The following is a 22524-nucleotide window of genomic DNA, read 5'->3' as shown; positions in this document are numbered from 1 at the left end:
TTGAAAGTCACATTTTTACCTGAACATCACAGTAAGTGTTTATTGAAATTCTTGCATATTGTGACCTTCAAATAATTTTCAGAACAGTGTTCTTGCAATAAAAGTTCACCAAGCTTACAGAAGCTTGGTCTGAATTTCATGTTCTTAATTTTTACTGTGGCAAAGTACATGCTTTGAGGTCGGCAGCAGCATAGCCACAGCCTCATTGTAATTTACCATACCATATATCTTCATACAGTCTTAAAATTTCATTGTATTTACTTTCACATAATTAATTCAAATGTTGAAAATATTAGGATTACTACTAGTCTATGTAAAATCCTGCTACAGATGCTCATATTCAGTTATGACCCTTGTCATAACTTGTGTGGACAATTGTGTGATAATTGTGTGGACAATTCATGACTGGAATCTGTTTAAAAATCACCTTCCACGCTATTTCCTTACTGTTCCTTTACTGTTTGTATACAATACTGATATTAATCTGAGTGCACTGATACAATGTCAAATTACTTAACAAAGCCTTAACATCTTACATTTTCTACTTTTCTCAAACAAATGTACACTATCTTAAAAATACAATTAAAAAACAAAACCAAAACCAGACTCAACTTTAAAGTTTGTATTTCCAATGAAAGAGAAACTTCATGGGCACTTATTCTGTATTTGATATCCAACTCTTTAACAGTTATAATTCATGTCTAATCTTCACTACTGAAAATTTATATATGTGTGACTTACATCAGGATACCCAGTATATATTGCTTTGAGCCATCATCCCTGTCTTTGGAATACTGCTGCAGCACTGGTAGTCTTCCTGCCTCTTGGAACAGCTATGGTAATCCAAGATTTAGTAGAAGGGAATTTCAACCAGTTCCTCAGATTCCTGGGTACAAATTATACAAGACTGTAGACTTAACAAAATTTTTCTTTTGCAGATGTTCAATATCCCTGAGTTGCTAGAGAACTGGAAAACACTTTTAATTTCTTCTTATTCTAGAAAAATCATGGTATATTTTCAATGAATTAACAGAAATATTTATTAAGCCTCTGTTTTTTTTCTTTCATAATAACTTTATCATCTTCATTTAATAGCAGGCCTAGGAAGAATATATTTTCTAAAAATCTTCAGCTTCTCATATTTCCTATGTTATGCAAACATTTTTCTACATTTCATGATCACATATGCCTTCTTACCTATTTTTCATTACATATAATTTAATATTCCCAAGGCCTGCCCTGGCTTCATTACTGGGCCAAGACTGGCTCTAAGCCAAAGCTGTCCCTTCTGATAGACTGGAACTGTCTTTTTTAACCATTTGATAAAATCTTTTTTTAAATCAATTATTTTCTGGTTTTTTCCTAAACTATTTTGCTCACATTTTTTTCCTGTTTCAAAGTTAACTCCTATACACATGATGTCTATCCTTATGTGTAGCATATATTTTCATAATTACTGTTTAGGGTAATTTTTTTTTTCCGCAGTGACTGCAATTAGTCTTGATTACTGGCTCCCTTATTTTCTACTCTGTGATTAATTCTTCTTTATCATAATCTGGCACTTAGTATCCCTCATGTAAGTAAATTACTATCTCTAATTTTTAGAAGGTGTTAAAATGTCTTAGCACTGGCAGTCTAAACCCTCCCTTGGTATCCTATGCTTTTAACGTAATAGGATGATGTATTTGTTATAAACTGATGAAAGATCAAAAGTTGTGTGATTTGCCTGACTGGGACATGACTGAAAGACATCACTTTAAGTACAATCACTTTATTATGTGGGAGTCAAGAAGCAGATAAGAACAACAAGGCTAGACATGGGTTAAAGAGCAATTCTTGCGGATTACATTAATACACAAAGTCATGCTGGTTGTCTTGCCTGTCAGCAAGCTACCAAGATATTAAGGATCCTGTATACAAGCTCAAGTCTGATGCTTGACTTGACGGTGGAAATAGGCCAAACTCAGTTGCAATTGGTCATATAATTGCAAACATCTGGTCAGGGGGAAACATCCAAGGTCATGGGGAAACTAGGACTAAACACAGTGAAACAAGTTATTTGCCTTTGGGAATCCCACTGCAGTCAGGAATGGTGACCTGTTTTTGTTTTAGTGCTTCTTTTTCTTTTATTTCCATGAGAAAGATGGATCTTCCAGACATTGGCGGAGTAAGTTAAAGCATTGTGACTTTCTTGGGAGTATGGCTTGAGTTGTGGAAAAAACTGTCAACAATTAAAGAGCTTGTAGATCCAAATTCAGCTTTGAGTGGTTTTTGTGCAACTGTGTGGAAATTGGCAAGGCTGACTTTGTTCTTACTGATTTTAATGTGGCTGTTAAGGCTTTAAATCAGAGCTGCATTTTCCAATTAGGCATTCCTCACACTAGTGCCTATTTAAAAGAGAAAAAAGGCAGAATGTAACATCTAGATTCTCTGCATCTAAAAATCTTTTGTAATACAGGCAGTTTCAGGGGAGCACAATGATTTAAACTTCCAACTTGTGTTTGTTATATAAAACACAGCATTGGCATTTTTCATCACCACTAATCAAGTCCAAAATCTGGATCTGTGTAATCCTTACACTGCAGAATATCAATTAGTTTTATCCTCAGAGCACTGGTCCAAAACTACTGGTCCTCATCATTTCAGTATAAAAAAAAAGAGGACTCTTGATCAAGTGACAGTGCCAAAAAGAAGCAAAGAGGAATAAATTTACAGTTTTCAGATTCTGACATGTTTCTAAACATGAATTATAATTCTTTATTGAGAAAAAGCAGTTGAGCAAGAATTACCTGGTCCTTAGTCAACTTTTAAAAATTACTTGGAATAAGACTCTTCACTAAAGCTGTTGTGTGAAGAATAATTTATAATAAGAAAATAATACCATGGCAACCATTTTCTTTATTACAAAGAATCATTCAACAGTTGCAATATAAGGATTGTACAACAGTTGCAATATAAAGAGGAACATTTAGAAGTGGTGTGAATTTTTTATGTAAATAATTCTGTTGAAAAGAGGATAAATCATAATTATCCTTATGTCAATATATAGGGAACTAAATAAAATGGTTTAATGGTTTGAATATTCAAATTGCATTATATGTTTCCTACTCTGCTTTCAATAATTTAAAATTTAGTGCCCAGCTCTATATAGGATGCACAAGTCTAGGAAATTAGAGCGGTGGACAGAAATGTCTAGATTGCACATTTTTGCCTTCCAAACACTGTTCACACTATAACAGATTGTGTGGCACAGACCACTATGAGACTCTTCACAAAGCACAAAAAATGATCTTGAATGCTAACAATTCAATAAGCCTACAAGTTGCCATCTATTTAGAACACAAAACAAACTTTACAAGTACACATACAAAGTCCTCATGGAGAACTTGTCCTTACTTCTCTCAATATTTAATATGCCAGAACCCTCAACACTTTCCCCATGTTTCCCATACAGTTATCCATGAATCTCTCTGCTTTCTGAGGTAGACTTGCAGACTCAACATTTTCTCCTCTAGGACATTACTTGTGGCCCTTGGGAGGTGGGGAATCCTACTTTTTCTGAAAGTTACTCCATACTATTAATAATGTTTATTATCTATTTTCAGCTCATAAAAAACATTACACAGAATTCCATCACTGCAGCCCCAACACTTCAATTTTCCTGTACTGAACAGAATTACAGAAAATCTGCAGCAGTTGGGGTGGCATAGCTCAAAGGAGAAAATTGTTCCCTGCTTCTTAAAGGAGATTGTCTCCTCTGAGCTCTATAACACAGTAACTCCTTTACAAAGCTCCACGAACATCTGACACTTCTTTGAAAAATTCTGTACCTGAAGTTGGCCATCTCCAATGTACAAAGGGACATAATCTTCACTAATATTCCCGTATTAGTCTGCAGTCACCAAACTAACTTCTATTTTCCTGTACGCCAATAGGTAGTTCTGGAACAATAACCAGGATCTGGACAAGGTCTGAGTGTCTCCTGAATAATGAAGTGTCTCTCCCCAACTGGGAGAAGTTCAGCCTGTGGATTACAACATTTATCCTTCTGACAGGAATACATAAAAAATTATGTAGAAACAGATGTGCCTCAGCCAAATGGTGACACCAGGGACTTGTGGGTTCACAAAAGCCTTCAGTAAAAATACATGGAAGAGCTCTTTTGCCTAGAAATTTTGATACTTAAGTGCAAGTGTGTGACACGCCTACAGAAATACATGCATCAGGTATATGTAGCTGAAGTGCCAGAATGCTAAAATGACTGTAGATCAATACGAATGCTTGAGGTGGTGTTGCATGACAGGACCAAGAAACTCAATGTGTGAGAAAAATGTTTCATGTGAAGTAGTGTCCCAGGGGATCTGATAACTAACCAAGGAACTGTCCCTAGATCTCTGAAAGAGAAAAAAGGCAATTGTAATTTGAAGCTATAAGCTAATGACTAAGCTGTGTGCTAATGGCCCATTAATGAATCCCTTTTGAGCACCCTGAAAGCTGTTTTCAGGCTCCTGTACTTGGAACCAGTTTGATGTAGTTGGAAGTCTGGGTCCTGACTCCTCCAAAATTAAACTGTTTAAACATCCAGCTTTAATAGAATGGCTTTGGAAACAGACGGGTCCCCAAGGGTGTTCCAACAGGCTGTTGCTCATGGATGCTTCAGAGCCAGCATTCAGGTCCAAATTAGACATGTTCTTGTCTGCCAAGATGAAAGGCAGAATAGCTGTATGCACACAGTACAAAGACAGCACACTTGTCTAGAAAATGTTATTCCTGTACCTAAATAAAATCTTGTAATGTCAGTCTGAGAAAAGAGAGAATAAATAGCTTCTTAGGCACAGATACATGATTTACTGAGGATCAAGCCATGCTTCTGTCCTGTACCATGATAACTCCTTCCCCGCTATCCTGCAAAAATTAATTCCTTCCAGTCTCTGATAGGCTGAATCTGATCATAATAAAGTCTCTACTTATGAACTAACTTCCTTTGTATCTGCCTGTACTTGCCAAGGATTTAAAAGAGAACAGGAATAAGTTATAGAGCAGGATATAACAAAAGATTTGACATGCCATGAACTGGACTCTTTTCTCCCTGACTTTCTATAAAGGAAGAGAGGGCTAGGAAAGCATATAAATGAGGACCCAACAAATCTTATTTATTGAGAGTTCTTACTATGCAATTTCATAAACCAGGGCATCTTGACTTCCCTGTGTCAGGAACACTCTATGCCTTTGCCCCTTGCTTTGTGGGTGCCCTCTACATCACTGCATTACAAAGAAGAGAGCGATTGTGATTTTCTTGCTCTTTAAAGAATGGTGGCTTAAACAGAGAAAATCAAATAACACCCCCCCACACACACACACACAAACTTGATATTGAAAAACAAAACAGAAAAGCCTAAAAAGGTAAAAGAAGGGATAAAGTTGCTATTTCACAACTTTAACAAAATGCTAGAAAAGTGTGCAAAAATAGCTCTAGATCAAGAAAGAAAATCCTATGAATAGGTTAGAAGGCACTAAGGGGATTTCCACTAAGGGGATTCTCAAGTGTTAAATACATCTTTCAGAAAAACTAGATACTTTTGATAACACTTATATGTGAGAAATGTGTGGCATTAAGCCAAAAATAGAAAATATAAATTTTGCTGTCTAGATAACCATGCCAGAAGTAAATCTTCCAACTTTTGCTTGAAATGACATAAAAAGCATACTTATGAGAACTATGCAGAAGATACTTCACTGCTTGATTAAAGTGATAAAAGATTACTCAGAACATAACCTGTGAATAAGTTGGTGAGTGACCCCAAGGTGCGATTCCCTTAGATCATGAAAAAGAGTTGCTGGTGAGAAGCTCAACAGGACCTGGCAGTGTTTGCACACAGCCCAGAAAGTCAATCATATCCTGGGTTGCACCAAAAGGGGGTTGGCCACCAGGTCAAGGGAGGGAATTCTGCCCCTCTACTCCACTCTTGTGGGACCCCACCTAAAGTGCTGCCTCCAGCTCTGGGTTTCCCAACATAAAGGTGGTGAGATACTGGCACAGGTTGACCAAAGAACTTGTGGATGCCCCATCCCTGGAAGTGTTCAAGGCCAAGACTGGATGGAGTTTTGAGCAACCTGATCTAGAAGAAGGTATCTCTATCCATGGCAGGAAGTTTGAAGTAGATGATTTTTAAGGTCCCTTCCAACACAAACTGTTCTGTGATTCTATGAACATGGCACAAAGGCCAGAACACATGATCAATGTTAGCAGTTGTTGTAAGATAGGAAGGAAAAGATGCTGATGTTCAGACACACGTATGAGTTGCTTGTATTTGTCAGCCACAGCTGCTGGCAATGGACTGAGCAGCTAATCTGACATATTTCCCTGCCAGGAAAGGATCGCTTCCCTTATCTAGAGCTTTGCTTCCATCTAGTTTTAACTTTCTTAATAAGCAAGGCTCTCCCTACTTCTACTGAAAGAGAATGTTCCGTAGTCTAGAACTGAGCTCACTGCTTTTCTTTTTACATTTTTGCAAATTTATCTCATTTTTTATATTTACTGCTTCATTAAGGATAACGATTATATCTGCTTTTTCTACAGTAAGCAATTTTCTGTTACTTGTAGTTTCTTGACTGTAAGGAGAGAAATATTACTTTAAAGAAGGCCTGAATTAAATGATTTAGATTGAGAGGGAATCAACCTGTAAAACGGTAATAATTAGAATTAGCAATGCTGACCCTGCCAAAGTGCTCACTGTTCCATACCACAAAGGCATATATAACAACTCAAACTGACCAGGAGACAGCTCATGACATGTCCAAGGATCTTGGCTCTGCAAGGGAGGAAAACATCCAGAATGACACTGATCCTACCCAGAGGCTAAAAGCAATAAACATGGTCCATTCATTGTGAATGGAAATCAATCATCTACACTAACAAAATGGGCTGCTGTTAAGGTTTCTGCAGTTCAGAAATTTTAAAGAACATCAAAGAAACACTGTTTTGAAGTTTAGTAGTGTTCCAGTAAGTAAAGCTGTGGAGAGAACAGGGGCTAAAAATTGTCCAGTGTGAGGTCCAAGGTACAGTTCAACACCTCTCCTGCACACTTTTATTCATGTCTATTTTTGATTGATTTTACTATACTGTGATTGTTAATTTTATTAAAAAAGCTGATTTATATATGTCTAATTTTGTGTAAACATATGGAATATTTTCTTTCAGCATATTTATTTAATTTATCTGTTGTCATGGGTCAAAGGTAACCATGTAAAATGAGAGGGACCTGGGGAAATAAACCTATTTCTAATGGCCATTTTTGTCACACAAATACTAAAACCAGAATACATATCATAATGGAAACCAAACCTCCATTTAGTTATTTTTTATTTATTTCTTATTTCTTTATTTTTTATTTACATGATTGCAAAAATAAATTTGTCTGTAATTCATAAAGTTAAATGAGTTTCTGATTACACTCATTTTGTACACTTGAACAGTGCAAAGAGAGATGTTTATAAGATTTGATGAAATTGGCATAAAATTTTTGTACACTTATCTGAACAGCAAGCTTTAACAGACTGATTACAGTAGCTTAAACTCATTTGCCTTGCTATTTGTGGTAAGACTTCAGCACTCATTGGCACCTGGGCATTTGTATCACTGAGCACATTGATCACTGAGCTTCACCTTCCTTTAAGGGCAGATTTGTTTTCAGACTGCTGAGCTTTTCAATCTTTCCATGACTGTATCATTGTGCAATTTGGCTTGAACATCAAGAGCAAGCAGGAAGAATAAATGGGGAGTTGGCTAAGCAGTACAAAGTACAACAAAGCAGAAAAATCTCTCTTGACTATGCACTTGCATTTGGATTCCCTCATCAAATGATGTGTTTCTAAAGAGATGTATTTTAAAAATGATTAGTTCTCAGCTTCCTCCAGCAATCTTCATTCGCTCCTGTTTATCTTTCAAGTACCACTCATTTCTGTTCTAAATGCTCTTCTTGACACAAGCTGTTAATTTTATGACAAATAACCAATAGCAATAAGGTTTCTAGATACTTTGCATTTAGATTATGTTTGTAGGGATATCACAACACTGGATGTATGAATTTCAGAGTCTCATGTCTCACAGAAGTTCTTAGTATGGTTCTTACAGCACATGATAAAGGCAAATGCTCTTCTGTGCAGATGATATATAGACCGAAAGACACACAGATGGATATTAACTCAACAAAATTCATTCATCTCTTATGGAAGAGTGTTAAAGTAACAATTTGAAAATATTACTTCAGCTATAATCATTAGTACTATCTTGGTTTGTAAGCAGGACAAATCAGCTTCTTCAACAATTATTACCTTTCTGAATCTTAACCTGTATCTGACTAGCATAGAAATATAGAACATTAAAATTAACTATTTCACCAACACAAATGGTGAAATAGAACACAGCAGAAAATCAGAGAAAATATTTAAATATTTATTTAGAGATGTCAGCCTAAGGGCAAATGAATTTATTACATTTCAGTAATTGTATTTGTTTTCTCCTTTTAATTGCACCTGGGAATACAAAACATGATGCAACTGCACCTGGCTGGATAGCAATGACGGACAGATTGCTGATAAAATTTTCCAAACATAACCTTCCTTTTCCAACAGATTTACAGAAGTGCAGCCCGAGGAAACAACTACATGTTTGATTTCTTTTCCGTCAAAGTGTTTCTCTTTTCTGAGCAAAACAGGCAGAAAAGAAGAAAACACCAGTGGCAGCTTTTCAAGAAGGACTTAGGCTGTCACTAATTTACTACCTGTGTATGTTTCTATGCCCTCAAGCAAGCAGATTACAAGGTTCTGGGGTAAAAAAAAAATAAAAATGGATAATGCTTCACATTCCAGTACAGTAATAGACTTAATAAATAGCAAATCGATTTGCTAATTAATTAACCCTTTCAATATCTTTGTAATGTACTGTTACTTTTCTGTGTCGTTTTATTGCTCTTCCTCTTCTTCAGAAGAGGAAAATGAGAACCATGCAGTTGAGGTATGCTTCCAGGCATAGTCTCCAATGAAATCCCCATGTGTTACAAGAGTGTCTAAGGTAGAATTCAACTTGTTCTACAAGAGAGGGAGTTTCCAGCAGAGCATTTGGTTAGCAACCTTAACTCCATGAACAATTTTCTCATGTAGCCTTTAACTGCTTTGGTCTGCTGGTCAGACTGGCCCATGCCAAACCCTGCTGTCTCAGTGGGGCTTCACAGAAGTGGATGAAGGGTCCAAATAACTCTTCTTCCTGGAATTTAAAGGTTATCAGATTCCTGCTTCTTTTAATTAGTTATCTGTGTGTGCATGCAGGGAATGCGACTGGAGAAAAATGTGATTTATTTTGATTCATTATTACTTTGGACTTAATGTCAGGAGAACTTAGAATTTTAGTAAGACATCATTCCAAGATGCATTTAAAGCAAAACAAATAAACTAAAATTATTTCAATGGACATATAAGATGAAAAAAACCCCAAACATTTTGTGATGACATCAAAATAGTTAAGAAGCAGGAGGAAAACAAGGCTATGTGTAATTCTTGCATGTTTCACTACTGACACAGATCAAGGCTGAGTCCTAAAGAAAAGTTCTGGCAAGTTGTCCCAGCATGGCTCTAACAGAGATGAAGGCCACTGAAGCAGATGTGGTGAAAGTAAGTCTTCACAGACAAAAATAGTCTGCAATTCCAACTCCAGTTTAAACCCTGGAGCTGGAGGTCATCTCGCTCATGACTGTTTGGTCAAGGGCAATGAGGACATTTACTCAGTTCACTGCAATTTTTCTAGGACTATACCAATCATTAACTATTTTGACAAATGAGAGAGAAGTGTATTATGACAAGATCGAGGGTGAAACAGAATAGCTACAACTGCAAACAGCATAATCATTTATCTTAGTGACAGGAAAAGGGAGCTGCAGTAATTGCCAGGGAATAAATGGAGTCAGCAGTGTTCTTTAATAAGGGGTGAACTGCTGTGTGCAATGAGAAAGGCAAGAATCCATGGAAAGTAAGGCGGTAAAACAAATAAAGGGGGCCAACAGCAGGTGATCAAGGAGATGGAAGTCAGTGGGACTTCTCTGCAGCCATGAAGAAGTAACTCAAGGAGAGAATTGATATCCAAAGGAAGAAAGGGCAAGGAGCAGCGTTCTGACAGCACATGGGCTGTCACTAAAGGCAACAAAAAGGCTAAGTGGGTGAAACCAAACTGCATCCCAGTATGTGCACTCTCAAGTGACAGTGGATGAAGAGCAAGGGTACAAGTACAGCCTAGAACCAGAACTTGGGAAGATCAGTGTCAGGAAAGCTTGGGTCTAGACAGCCATCACATAACCACAGTAGGCTGAGCAGGCTGATCGGGTGTAGAACCCCAGAAGATAATGTGTCTCAAAAAACGATAGCTGGCTAGCCACAGAGCCAACCAAGGATTGTTTGCACTAACAGACAAGGATTGCTGCTGTTAACACTCTGTGAGAAAGAACAAAATGTGGCTGGAGACAGGGGCCATGTGGAGGGAGGGTGGCACTTTTCCAGGACAAACAGCTTTGTTGTAGTTCCTGGAGATGAGCACAACACAGTATTACACACAAGCACAGGAATGAGGGCCAGATGTGGGCATGGACTGTGGGAGGAGATCAAGACCATCCAAGTCCCTCAAAGTCCTCTGAGCTATTTCCCAAAAGATCTGAAAGAACAACCTGCACATGATAATTAATTTGCACAGAAATAGAGAAACTTGTCTACGAAAAGGTACCCCCCTCCAAGCCTGGGCAGCACCTCTTTTTCCTCTTCTCTTTTCCCTCCTTTTTTAATTTTATTTTTTCTTTTCTTTTCCTCTCTCTGACCCCTCACCCCCTCTTTAATTCATCTTTTCTCTCTTTCCTTTCACCCTGGCCCTTTATCCAAAACCCATGGCCGTGGGCTTACACAGTAGGTCAGGGACGACCGAACCAATTCCCACGCCAAGCGTGTAACACTAATAAAACTTTCTGACTGCTTGCAGGCTCCCCTATGACTCCCATCGCTCCTTTCGACCACGAGCATTTATCGCCTGAGGCCAAACCACACTGGTGGCGCTAACAGGGCCACAGAGGCTCCCCGCCAGCGGTGCCGCGACACCCGGGCCCCACAGTCCCTCACAGCGCCCCGGGGGCGGGGCCGCCATGACCGGGGCCCCTCCCCTGAGCGCGGCGGGGGCGCCTGCGCGGTGCGCGCGGGCGGAGGCGCGGGAGCGGCGCCTTCAGGGAGCGGCCGGGCCGGGTACCGCCGCTCTGCGGGGCAGCCCCGCCGCCGCTCCCGCCTCCGCCGCTTCTTCTTCCTCCTCCTCGTCGCCGCCGCAGCGGCAGTTGACGCTGCTTGTGATGCAGCCCGGCGGCGGCGAGGAGGCGGCGGCGGGGGTGGTGCTGCAGCCGAGCGCCGACACGCAGCTGCCGCCCTCCGCTAGCGGCGGCCTCATGGTGTTCTACGAGCTGGGGCCCGCCGGCGAGGTGGAGGTGGCGGAGGAGGAGGCCGAGGCGGCGGGCGGCGAGAGCACGGCCAGCCTGGAGGAGCTGGAGGAGGAGGAGGTGGCGGCGGCGGGGGCTGCGAGCGGCGAAGCGGCGGCGGGCGGCGAGTGCAAGAGCTGCACTTACGAGGGCTGCAGCGAGACCACCACGCAGGTGGTGAAGCAGCGCAAGCCTTGGATGTGCAAGCGGCACCGCAACAAGATCTATAAGGACAAATACAAGCGCAAGAAGAGCGACCAGGCCCTGGGGGCCGGCGGGGCGGCGGCCGCGGGGGGCGGCCCGCGGGCCGAGGTGAGGCGGGGGGCGGCGGGGCCTCGGCCGGGCCGCACTCGGGTGCCGCGTGGTCCCTGGGAGTAGGGGCTTCCCTGGGAGTAGGGGCTTCCCTGGAAAGCCAGGTTCTGTCAGATGGCCAGGGAAAAACGAAGAAGCGTAGGGCCGTCCCATAGCTCGCGCTTCTTCCTGTTTGCCAGAGCAAACTCCGTTTGTTTTCGGCTCGGACATAAATTGTAGAAGCTTGCAGCTATACCAGAAGATTCCAGGAAAAGAAATTTTTTCCTGCGGTAGGAAAGTATCGATCTAAGAGAGATGTCAGACTTGTTTCTCAGCTGGTGCTGAAGTGTGGGGTTTTAAAGTCACAAAGGCCGTTGGGTATCAGGTGCATAAAAATCATTTGTGTGGGTTCTTCAGGATGCTTTTTTGTTATTTTATATGAAATGCCACCTAAATATTTCGACCACCGCTGGTTTATACTTAACTTGAATAAGCTTACGTGTACTGTTTAGATGGGAAAGTACTGTCAAGTGGGAAAACTGATGGTAACGCTCAACTTTTTAAATACTTTTTCCTACAGTTTGTGACTCAGCTAGGACCACACACTTGTCTGATAGTCGCTTGTACAGAGCGAGTGTTTCAGATATTTTATTTAGATGAGACAGAAAAAGGGAAATAGTTTTACTCTTGAAGGTGCCGGGTGATTTGTGCTCAAAGGGGCAGGTGTAAAATAGTGATTGCCAGAAGAAAAAAAAATCTTACCTAGCACTCCTGCTAGAAGCAAACCTTTTATGTCATCACTGCTGTGTCTGGGTTTGTGTGATTTGGAACTGATTTAACTGCAAAAATCTTTTCCTGTATCTGTTTTTCTTAATGTAAATATAATAGTAATCATAGTGGGTGTCACACGAAGGAATCCTCTTTTCATGTCTGTAAAAGCCATGAGGCAGGTGCATTAAAAAAAGGAAATGTACGTGATGCTGCTAGGACATATCCTCTCATCTTCCCTTTCAGTTCAAAGGACTTGCTGAGGTTTTCCTGATATATTCTGTAACCATAAGTGATATGTGTTCCATAAAGTATTTTGTATTTTTGATGAACCCTTGTGAGCTCTGAGCCTCTGTTACATTCTGGTAGTTTCTTCAGGTCTGCTGCCTGGTGTGAATACTCACCTTGTTTCTGAATCTTGTTGGTGTCAACCTAATTTGCCAGGTAGTGTTTACATTAGAACAATTCCTCTTGTGTTTGTGATATTCACTTTGAAGGCCTGCCTCTAAGTTTTTTCTTTCTCGCATTGAAAAGGCATAGAATGCTTGTTTCCAAGGAAAAAGTTACACACTTTTAATATCCTTGCTGTTTTGTGAGTCTTTTCTAATTTTAGTAGCTACTTCTCTTTTCAGTGAGTTAAGAGAAGCTGCACACATTATTCAAGAGGAGAATGAATTCTAGATTTATGTATCAGCATGATTTCCCCTCTTCTGTCTTCCTTCCCTGATAGTTCATCTTGCTAGATTCATGATGTGTCTACCAAATACTTGTTCTAGTTCAGAAAAGGGGACAGTATATCAGAAGGGTAAAAATGCTTCATTTGATGTAGTGATGGGTTAAAACTTTTGGTTCTGTAGCATGAAATAGTGATTAGTGCATGTTAGAAGAGGGTGGGTTTTCTTTTCCCAGTTTGTGTGAGTGCAGGTTACTTTGAATGTAAGGAAATTTGGGCCTGAAGTTGCAGAAGAATGGAGGGTATTTAGTGATAAACTTACTTTTTTTTTTTTACAGTGGTATTTATTAAGGCCATTTTCAGTAGAAGCTCCTAATAGAAGTTTAATTTTTCACTTCTGTGGGCAGGATAGAAGTGGAAGATATTGGCATAGTTTGTTGTTCCTGCTTTTGAGCCCTTTCAGGTAAATGGAAGTGTCAGTAAGTTTTGAATGTAATAGGATTCAACATTGGTTGAAATTTTCCAAAGCTTTCATATTTTCCTTACAGCAGATTGTAGAACCACGTTTTATTAGTGTGTCTAATTCAGTTGACTGGTGATTGTACAGGGAACAGAATAAACTTTGGTATCACAAGGACTATTGTCATTCCAATTACAAATGGGCAGGAATTCATTTTTATAAGCTGGAGGCTGACCTGTTGTGACTTACTTCATTTTTAAGAAATGCAATCAAATAAATTGAAGCCATTAACTAGCCCTAGTAACCTGTTTAATTTTGCAGTGTAGAAGACTAATTCAACTGCATTTGCTTCACTCTTGCTGGTGAAATAGTGAAAGGAGATAGAAAGCAGATGCCGGGTCTTGAATAGATAGATTTCCATTCGTGTGCTGTTACTTTCCTCTGCAGATTAAGGAGGCAAATGTTCTTTACTTCTGGGATTTTCTGAGTATCATTGTATCAGAGTTTATAATCTGACCTCCCTTTTTTTGTTTGTTTTCTGTCATGTGCAGGATAGTGTTGAAGGTTCAGTGTCTGTAACAAAGCAGAGATCAGGATCCATTGGGGATCGCCCAGCAAGACCTACTCTTTTAGAACAAGTACTGAATAAAAAGAGGCTGGTAAGTCTTGTTTTGGAGAGGTTTTAAACTCAAATAAAGGTAGTGTAACAATGTTTACCTGTCACCACTGTGAAAAAAGGATCAGTTTAATAAGCATGTAGCGCGTGTGCATATTTTCAAATTAAAAACATGCTTCAGAGATGTGTGCTTCAGCCTCTCCATGAAGAATACTAAGATGACTGAATATAGTGATCTGAAGTTTTGATAGTAACAGATGTGGTGGTTTCTTTAGGGTAAATAGTGCCTACAGTATAACTGAGATGGATTTAGCTTGTTAAGCCGAAGCCTTAGGTAGAAGAATGCATGGACTTAGAGTCTGATGTCAGCTTTACTATGGTGTGTTTTAGAAGTTGTAGATGTATCATATCAAACTTAAAGTTGTGTATATGTGTGTTGATAAAGCAAACTCTGAGCAAACAGTGATGTATAATATTTGTAGACTGTATGAATGGCATGTCTCATAACTTTTTTAAACACAGGTTTCTCCTTTAACAAATTAAGCCCAGTGCAGGGAAACCATTCAGTACCTACAGTTAGTTCAGCTTTTTCATTACAACTTTCTTTGTTGCATGTTTTTGCAGTCTCTATTCTTCAAAAGCTATTGGGACTCTTTGTCTTCTCTGTGTTACCTGTGCAACACAATTTAACAATCCTCATTACAGTGCTGTTGTGCTTGTTCAGAAATTCAGAAAGCCTTAAGAGAAACATCATGCCAGTCTTAAGTGTACAACTACCTAGATGCATTTCTTGATAATTCTTTCTCCATGACAGCACTTTATAGTGATTGTGTCTACAACTCAGAGGACTATTCATAGCTTTTCAGTTTTTATGAGGAAAACAAGTAATGAACTATGGAGTAGTTTTCATATTATCTCTTGTTTGTCATGCCCCACTTAATGGCTTCCTGTTTCCTTTCCTGGCTGTTTCTGTCGATGTGGCTTTTAATTAAATTTGAAAGGTATCTTATGGATGAAACATTATTTTTTATAGAAGTACAGCAACCAGAAGCTCTTTTAATAGATGTTCAGAGCTTATGCACTAATTATGTCAAAGTTCTTTAAGAACTCCAGATTCTTTTCAGTATTCCTGAAATTCAGATTCTCCTTGATCTGGTTCTCACTTCTCTCTTTCTCCTCTGACTTGCAGTTGCAGTACCTCTTTGGTTGTATCACTGAAGTGACTATGGATAATAAGGAAGCATCTAGGGAATTAATTCAGCTTTTCATGTATGAATTTTTGGAAGGATCAATTCTCAACCTGATTTGCCATTTGATCTTACAATCATTTGTGCTGCCACAGTGCAGGAATGAGAGTGAACAACCAGAGTTGGATTACAGACTGCAACTCATTCCCTGTGGGTAGAAATGTTGAGAAATTCTGGACAGTCAGTGAAAATTTTAGAATATCTTGGGTTGGAGGGGACCAACAAGGATCATTGAGTCCAACTTCTTGCTTCTCACAGGACTGCCTAAAACTAAAATATGTCCTATGGGCATAGTCCTGATGATTGAACCCTGACAGGCACATGAGCTTTGCTGCAGGACTATAATATTTTATTCATTTATTAAACACTTTTTGAGCTATCTGTAGTGAGAAATGTAGATATCAGCTCAGTTGAAGCACAGCTGTAGAACTGAAGCACAATTGAAAGATATTTTGCTTCTAGTATGTCAGCAGATTACTCCTGTTTGTTATACTTACAAGATTTTTGTGATATTAAGCAACAGCAGGTAACATGCAAATTAATGTAACGGAAAAATATGGTAGCTATTTAACACATGTGAGTTTTATAAAGTAAAGTTAATTTTCTGTCTCTTTCAGTCCCTACTCAGAAGCCCAGAAGTAGTGCAGTTTCTACAGAAACAACAGCGACTGTTAAGTCAACAAGCTTTGGAACAAAGGCAGCAACAGTTTCAAGGAGCACCTGGGTAATGAGGAAAGATCAGTGATCTGCAGATGAGTCTAGTGCTGAAGGAGGGACAGGATCTGTATTTTCTATAAATACAAAGAATCTCAATATTTAAACATGAATGGAAGTTGCTGTTGTTATGTATTTGTTTCTTGTTTGCACTTTTGAGGTTTTGAGCTGCTTGGGTGTCTGCAAACTTGTGAGTAAATCATAGAATGACCTGGGTTTTGTTATGGAAACTTCCCAGTCTGACCATTCACGAGGCTCTCTGACAGTCACTCTCCCAGTGCCAGAGACTTTAACTTCTGGGACCAAAGCTCCGTCACTGCGGGTAGCTCCAGTGATCTGACAGGTGCCCCATTTGACTCCCTGCACAGCTGGCTCACAATCAGACCAGATTTCCTTTCTGGTTTGACCCCAAGTCCCAGACACTTTGTTCCATAAAGCAGTTTATTAACAGTGTAAAATACAGAAGCAGCCTGGGCTAGTGTCTCCTAGGAGGGATCTCAGACAAAGAAACTCCTGGGCTTTTATACCATCCCAGTGTAATGCAAGCCTCGTCCTTCTCCTTTGTCTTCCTTGCTGAATCTTCTCATGCCACCTCCTGCCATGTCCCCGTGTCCATTCACCTGGCTAGCCACTCATGTTCAAGCCTTTTGTTATGCAAAGAGTTGGCAGTTCACTGCCTCCTGTGTTGATCCCACCCACAGCTCAATTTGCACCTCAACCTGTATCTCTTAACTGCAGCTTACAAATCAGCTACCTGCACCAGATGTATTCCTCTGTAATTGGAAAGGACCTTAAAAGATCAAGTTCCATCTTCCTCCCTGCTTTGAACAGGTCACCATGAGAACAATCAGGTCACCATGAAGCCACCTCTTTTCCAGACTGAACAATCCAAATTCTCTCAGCTGTTCCTCATAGGTGTGGTCTTCCATCCCTCTAATCAACTTGTGACCCAACTCTGGATTTGCTGTAACAAATGTCCTTCCTATGTTGTGGGTTCCAGAGCTGGATGCAGTCCACTAGGCAGGGTTTCACCAGAGCAAAGGAGGGGCTATGATGGGTTGACTTTTGCTGGACACACAGATTTATAAATTTTCATTACCTGCTCTCCCCTGTCCTTTCACAGATCAGTATTATTTTCCCATCTCAAGAGCATCCTCCACCTCTCCAGATGTCTAAAGTCAGGCCATGACTTGGGCTAGATTCCATCAAGATGGGTGGTCAAGACAGGAAAAACAGCACACTTAATTATTTGGCACTAGTGTTGGCCCTGTGCCTCCCACTCTCCTTATTCCTCAGAAAATTCATGCTTTATCAGTTCATGTCATTTTTGCTGTTTTACTTTTGCAACATACAACTTACACCACAAATTATTTTCCCCCCAAGGGTAAATCTCCTTGGAGCACACACCAGGTCTCCCCATCCTTCTGCATTACCCACAAAGTACACCCAGGTATTTGGACAAGACAATCATATAAATAGGTTTGCTTTTTCCTATAGGGAGAGAAATATACCCTGATTTTCCCAGCAACTTCCCATGTATAGTATGGGGACCTTATCTCCTCGCATTGTATAGGGATTTTGTCTGGGCAGGACCAGGGAGGTTTGCAGATCCTCTGGTATTAATGAGCCAAGTGGCTTCTGTTAAATATACATCCAAATCCTTCATGCCCCATTGCCTAACACTCGTAACATAGTCTTCAGCAGTCTATTATACCTCACAGTCTTTCCAGAGGCTTATGGGGTGTATGTCAATACCATGTTTCTTTTACCAAGAGTTTATTGGGTTGTTTTGAAAAGGGTGTTGTCTGATTTGATTCTTTCCGGGGTACCATGTTGCCACAAAATGTGTCTCTCAAGACCTGAGATGGTGTCATGAGCAGAGGCAGTGGTTTACAGGGTATGTTGCCAGCCAGTTGTTGCCTCTACTATGGTGAGTATGTAATGCTAGCCTTGGTGTGTTCATGGCAGTGGTCTGATTTGCCAGGCCTCACCATACTGGAAACTCAGCTGCTGCCCTCTATTCCGAGGAAAGTTTACTTCAGTGGCTTGGTTGATTGCAGCACGTGCTTCTCATTCAAGAGTGATCTGTGCAATTGCCTCCATAGTCAGGTCCAGCCATCAATGATTCACCCTTCTGTCTGTTACAGCTGATGTCTCATCAGGTTATAAGTAGCTCGCCCTTCCAGTCCAAGTGTACCTAAATTAATTCAGTTTTGGCAGCCTGTTCATTTGTAATCCTCTTCATTGTTTTGACATTCTTCAGTGGTGTGGATTTTGGGCATGATGTACCTTTCCAGTCATGTTTTCGACCTGTGCACTGATGTCCTGCCCCAGTGCAGGTGCAGTCCAGCCCAGACTGGTTTATCCCTGCGTTGCCAATTGATCTTCCATTTTTGCAGCCACCTCCATAGGGCATGAGCTACCATCCAGAAGTCAGGATAGAGACAGGTCACTTTTCTTGTTCAGCAGTCTCTGAGGCTAGTTTGGATGGCTTTCACCTCTGCACACTGGCTTGACTTGCCTTCTCCTTCAGCAGCCTCAGTGACTTGTCTGATGCTGCCATGCAGCAGGATCCATCACTAAATAGGGCATAACCTCTTTCTGGTAACTTGTTATGTGGGGGTGCTTCTTGTGCACAAGTCTTCTCTGGCAGTGCTCCAAAATCTTTGCCTTCTGGCCAGTCCATGATTTTTTCCAGAATTCCCAGTTGAGCTCATGTAATCAATGCTACCCTTTACTTCATGTAGCACTGGCTGTGTGATATGTTAAAGGGATGTTTCCTTTGAAATATGGAGAAGTATTTTCCAATTATTTTTAAACCTTAATTTTAATATTTAATTTGTTAGTAAAAAATTGTTTATGGTAGCAGTGTTTAGCTGTACACCCTTTTCCTACCAAAGGTATAATTAACGTTTTTCTATATAAACATTTACAGTTAGACAAGTCAGTCTTTGATGACAATCACTGATGGAAGTCAGTTACTTTCTTTGGACGTTATGAAACAAAGTTCTGGAGTTGAGCCAGTCCAGCAATTGCTCAGGGATATGAGAAATTTATATCCTGTAGAATCCTGCACTAAAGGCAAAGACAACATGCCATCAAGAAGTCAATCCAGCAGTTCAGAAAAGTACAAGTAGGTGATCTGTTCATTACCTGCAAGTTGAGTAGGTTTGAAATGTTTTCATTGTGCATAGCATATAAAAGAATTTACATTGAAAAGTTCCTAAAGTGATAAATGGCAAAAAGCTTTAAAAAGTATTTGGTGGAAAGTATGAAACTGGGAGTTGGACCTTGTTACATGGATATGTGAAATAAAACTTAATCACAGATCAGAATACCACTAATTTTTAATTTTAATAGTCACTAATTTTTAGTGATTAAATTTTAAAGCTTATAACTCGTAATAATTCAAAATCTAGTCTTTTCTCAAAAAGACAACAGATCTTTTTGTTAAGACAACAGATCTCTAATCAGCTGTAGTGCTAGACTTCACAGGTTTTCATCCAATTAAGATGAACTTGTAATTGATTGGGTTAAGAATCCAAACACTGTATTATATAAGTGCTAAATCACGTTTTATTTATAAAAAGTTTTGTATTAAGCCACATTTCTGAATAGAGATTATCCAAATGGGTTAGGTGCTTATTACCAAGTGCTACTTTTATATTGCAGCAGTTTGATCCACTAAATAATACCTCTTCAGCGGTATTTGTTAATCTTACGGATTTTTACAAGCTGTGCTTTTTGTATATACAAAACTTGTTCTGTAGGGATTTATTGTATTTAGCATTGTGCAAGTTGTTTTTTAAAAAAGAACTTGAAAAACTTTGTGTAAACAGTTCTGGACTGATAAGTGAGTAAAATCTTCGGTTTTTCTTTAAAAAAAAAATCTGTTTTTTTTTGTTTTGTTAAATTTGTATGGGTTTTTCTTCCTGTGCTAAAACAGCCAGTTCTGACAAGATGGCATTTTGTGTTTCAAGATCTTGTTATTTTAGAATTAAGCAAAATCAGATTACTTTTCATTGTGTAAGAATATATGTAAAAACATAATCGGCAAAAATTGTAGAATAATGTATTTGATTTTGTTTTAAATTATCAGCTTATAAGGTGAACAGCTCATTTGGGTGGACAGATCTGATTAAACTTTTAAAAAACCCAAACCCTCAGGGCAGAAAATTGGCACAGGGTGTGTTGGTTAAGACAGTGCTGACCAAGTTGTTTATGACAAAACAAATGGAAGTTGCTGAAGCTGTGTATAGAGATGTTCAGTAGAGTACAGCTCGCCTATCCTGTATTTTTGGTAGTCTGTGATAGCAGCACCATCAGGCTGGTGCAGACACTGGGAAATGTGCTGGGAGCAGCACTCTCCTGTTTGGGCAGAAGATTGGATGGGATTCCCAAGCCAACACCGCCTGCATAGCTCTGAGGCCCATTATGTGTTGTCTACTCCCTTTTGTTATTGCAGAACAAAATCTGAATTTTAGGGAGATGAAAATGTGACACTTCTGTAAGAGTACATTCTTACTAGATCTCTCCTTGTCCTTGAGCAGTTCAAGAACTGCACAGCTGCAAGACTGTTTTTCCACTAATGTCAGTCTGGTCCAGAGGGAAGACTTCTGTCACAGGGCAGCATCACTGTTCGTTGAATGTCTGTCAGATCAGAGCTGTCCCCATCAAAAGAAAACTGAACCATCCTCTTGAATCATCATCTACCATAGGACAGTGAGGAATTCATATACTGTACATGGAGATTTTATGCTGAATTAATTTTCAACACAGTTTCTTGTGTCAAGCATCCCATTACTCACTTAGTCCAATTACTGATTCCTCTTCCCTAAGACTGAGTTGTATGAATAAAGGCTTTCTAAATGTTCCAGTTCCCAAAGTCACTTGTGGTCATACTGGGACCTACAGCTAATCTCTTTAAAAGAGAAGAATGGGAGACAACAAGGGAAGGAGCTCTTAAAACAGAAATATCTTTATTAACAGTAAAACACAAGACGTGAATAATCCCTTTTACAATAGAATAATTCCAGCCAAAGAAAGTGGAGTGCATAAAAAAGTGTATTGTTCAGACTAAATGTGTTGTCTTCAGAATGCCTCAAATAAAATGCAGCAGAATGAATGCTTGTGGAAGTGTCCCCTTGGTTAGCAGTTGTTCCATCCTTCTTGGTATAACACGGCTTGGAATAGATTACTCTGGGGCTGGTTGGAGGACTCCGAGCTGCCTGGATCTCTTGTGCTCCGGAAGCTATGTTTACGATTTTTCATTCTCCAGAGGCAAGAGCCCAAGTATTGTTCTTTATACAGCAACCTATGCTAGTTTACAGAATGTCACAAACCGTGAGTAATACTTGTGGATAGTGCAGATGTTTTGCTTTGCTTCTGATGGAAAACAGAGGGCAAAACTATTCATAAGACATAAGTGACTCTTGTTAATCTGTGGATGACTCACAGTGCTTTTCTTAGCAGACTGATAAGTCATAGTTAACACAACCCCATAGTTAACACACCTTGCTCAAATCCATCATTTTAGCCCCTTGCATAGAGCTTTGCAACTGTGGCTTCATTGATCCACACAAAAAGACCTGTTTCTTCATTTTCATGTCTCACTTCATGTATCACTGAGGTGATATGAAATGAAGTTTTAAATTGCTAACACTGATTTACCTGCAGAAAGCAGGCTGTGGTACATTTAACTTGTACTTTATTATAAATAAAAACTCCAATTGCTTGAGTAAGTGAAGAAAATTTATCTGAATGCACATTATCTCTGCTCATCATTATGTTTGCTCCCTTGCTCTTGTTTGCAAAGCTTCTCATGGCCATAACTGTGAACTAATAAGACACCACACACTTTAGCATCAAATAAACCACTTTGAAATATGATGTGCTCGCTCACTACTGTGAAAGTGCAAGGGGTCAGATTTTACCAAGTTTTTTCTAGCTTTTCTTTGCTGATGAGGTCTGTATTTAAAATTATTAACTGGTTGGCTATTTCACCCTATGCTATTCATATGCAATATTATTTGAATACTAACACAGAATATAAAATAGCAGCATCCATGGATAATAAAAACACTATGACTGAAGATCTAAAATGTGTTCACAATTAGCTGCAAATGTTCACATTGACTGTAATGGAAGAGTAGCTGACTCTGGAGGACATAGTGGTTATGTCTACCTTGCATAAGAGACACGGCCTGAAAATTAGATTTGTTATCTGTACAGGCACCAAGTTTGCAAGCACAGCCCAG

The 22524-nt window shown here is 39.7% G+C and overlaps 1 protein-coding gene across 2 annotated transcripts; it reads left to right on the top strand.

Moving 5' to 3' along the window:
• Nucleotides 1–7364: 7364 nt before the first annotated feature.
• On the top strand, nucleotides 7365–21392 carry RFXAP (regulatory factor X associated protein). 2 transcript variants are annotated; one of them, XR_015284691.1, is made up of 4 exons: nucleotides 7365–11810; nucleotides 13569–13693; nucleotides 14242–14349; nucleotides 16171–21392. XR_015284691.1 is itself a non-coding variant. In XM_086881550.1 (3 exons), exons 1-3 carry the CDS (start codon nucleotides 11178–11180, stop codon nucleotides 16279–16281), a joined length of 852 nt encoding a protein of 283 aa, XP_086737676.1. In that variant the 5' UTR covers nucleotides 7365–11177; the 3' UTR covers nucleotides 16282–21392. The 2 variants fall into 2 exon arrangements, 1 of the variants encoding a protein (XP_086737676.1); XM_086881550.1 differs by lacking the exon at nucleotides 13569–13693.
• Nucleotides 21393–22524: the final 1132 nt, after the last annotated feature.

Source organism: Cyanistes caeruleus, chromosome 3 (genome assembly GCF_971803275.1).
Source record: "Cyanistes caeruleus chromosome 3, bCyaCae1.hap1.1, whole genome shotgun sequence".
In the NCBI taxonomy this organism is placed as follows: Eukaryota; Metazoa; Chordata; class Aves; order Passeriformes; family Paridae; genus Cyanistes; species Cyanistes caeruleus.
This window is presented reverse-complemented; position numbering and strand designations above follow the sequence as displayed.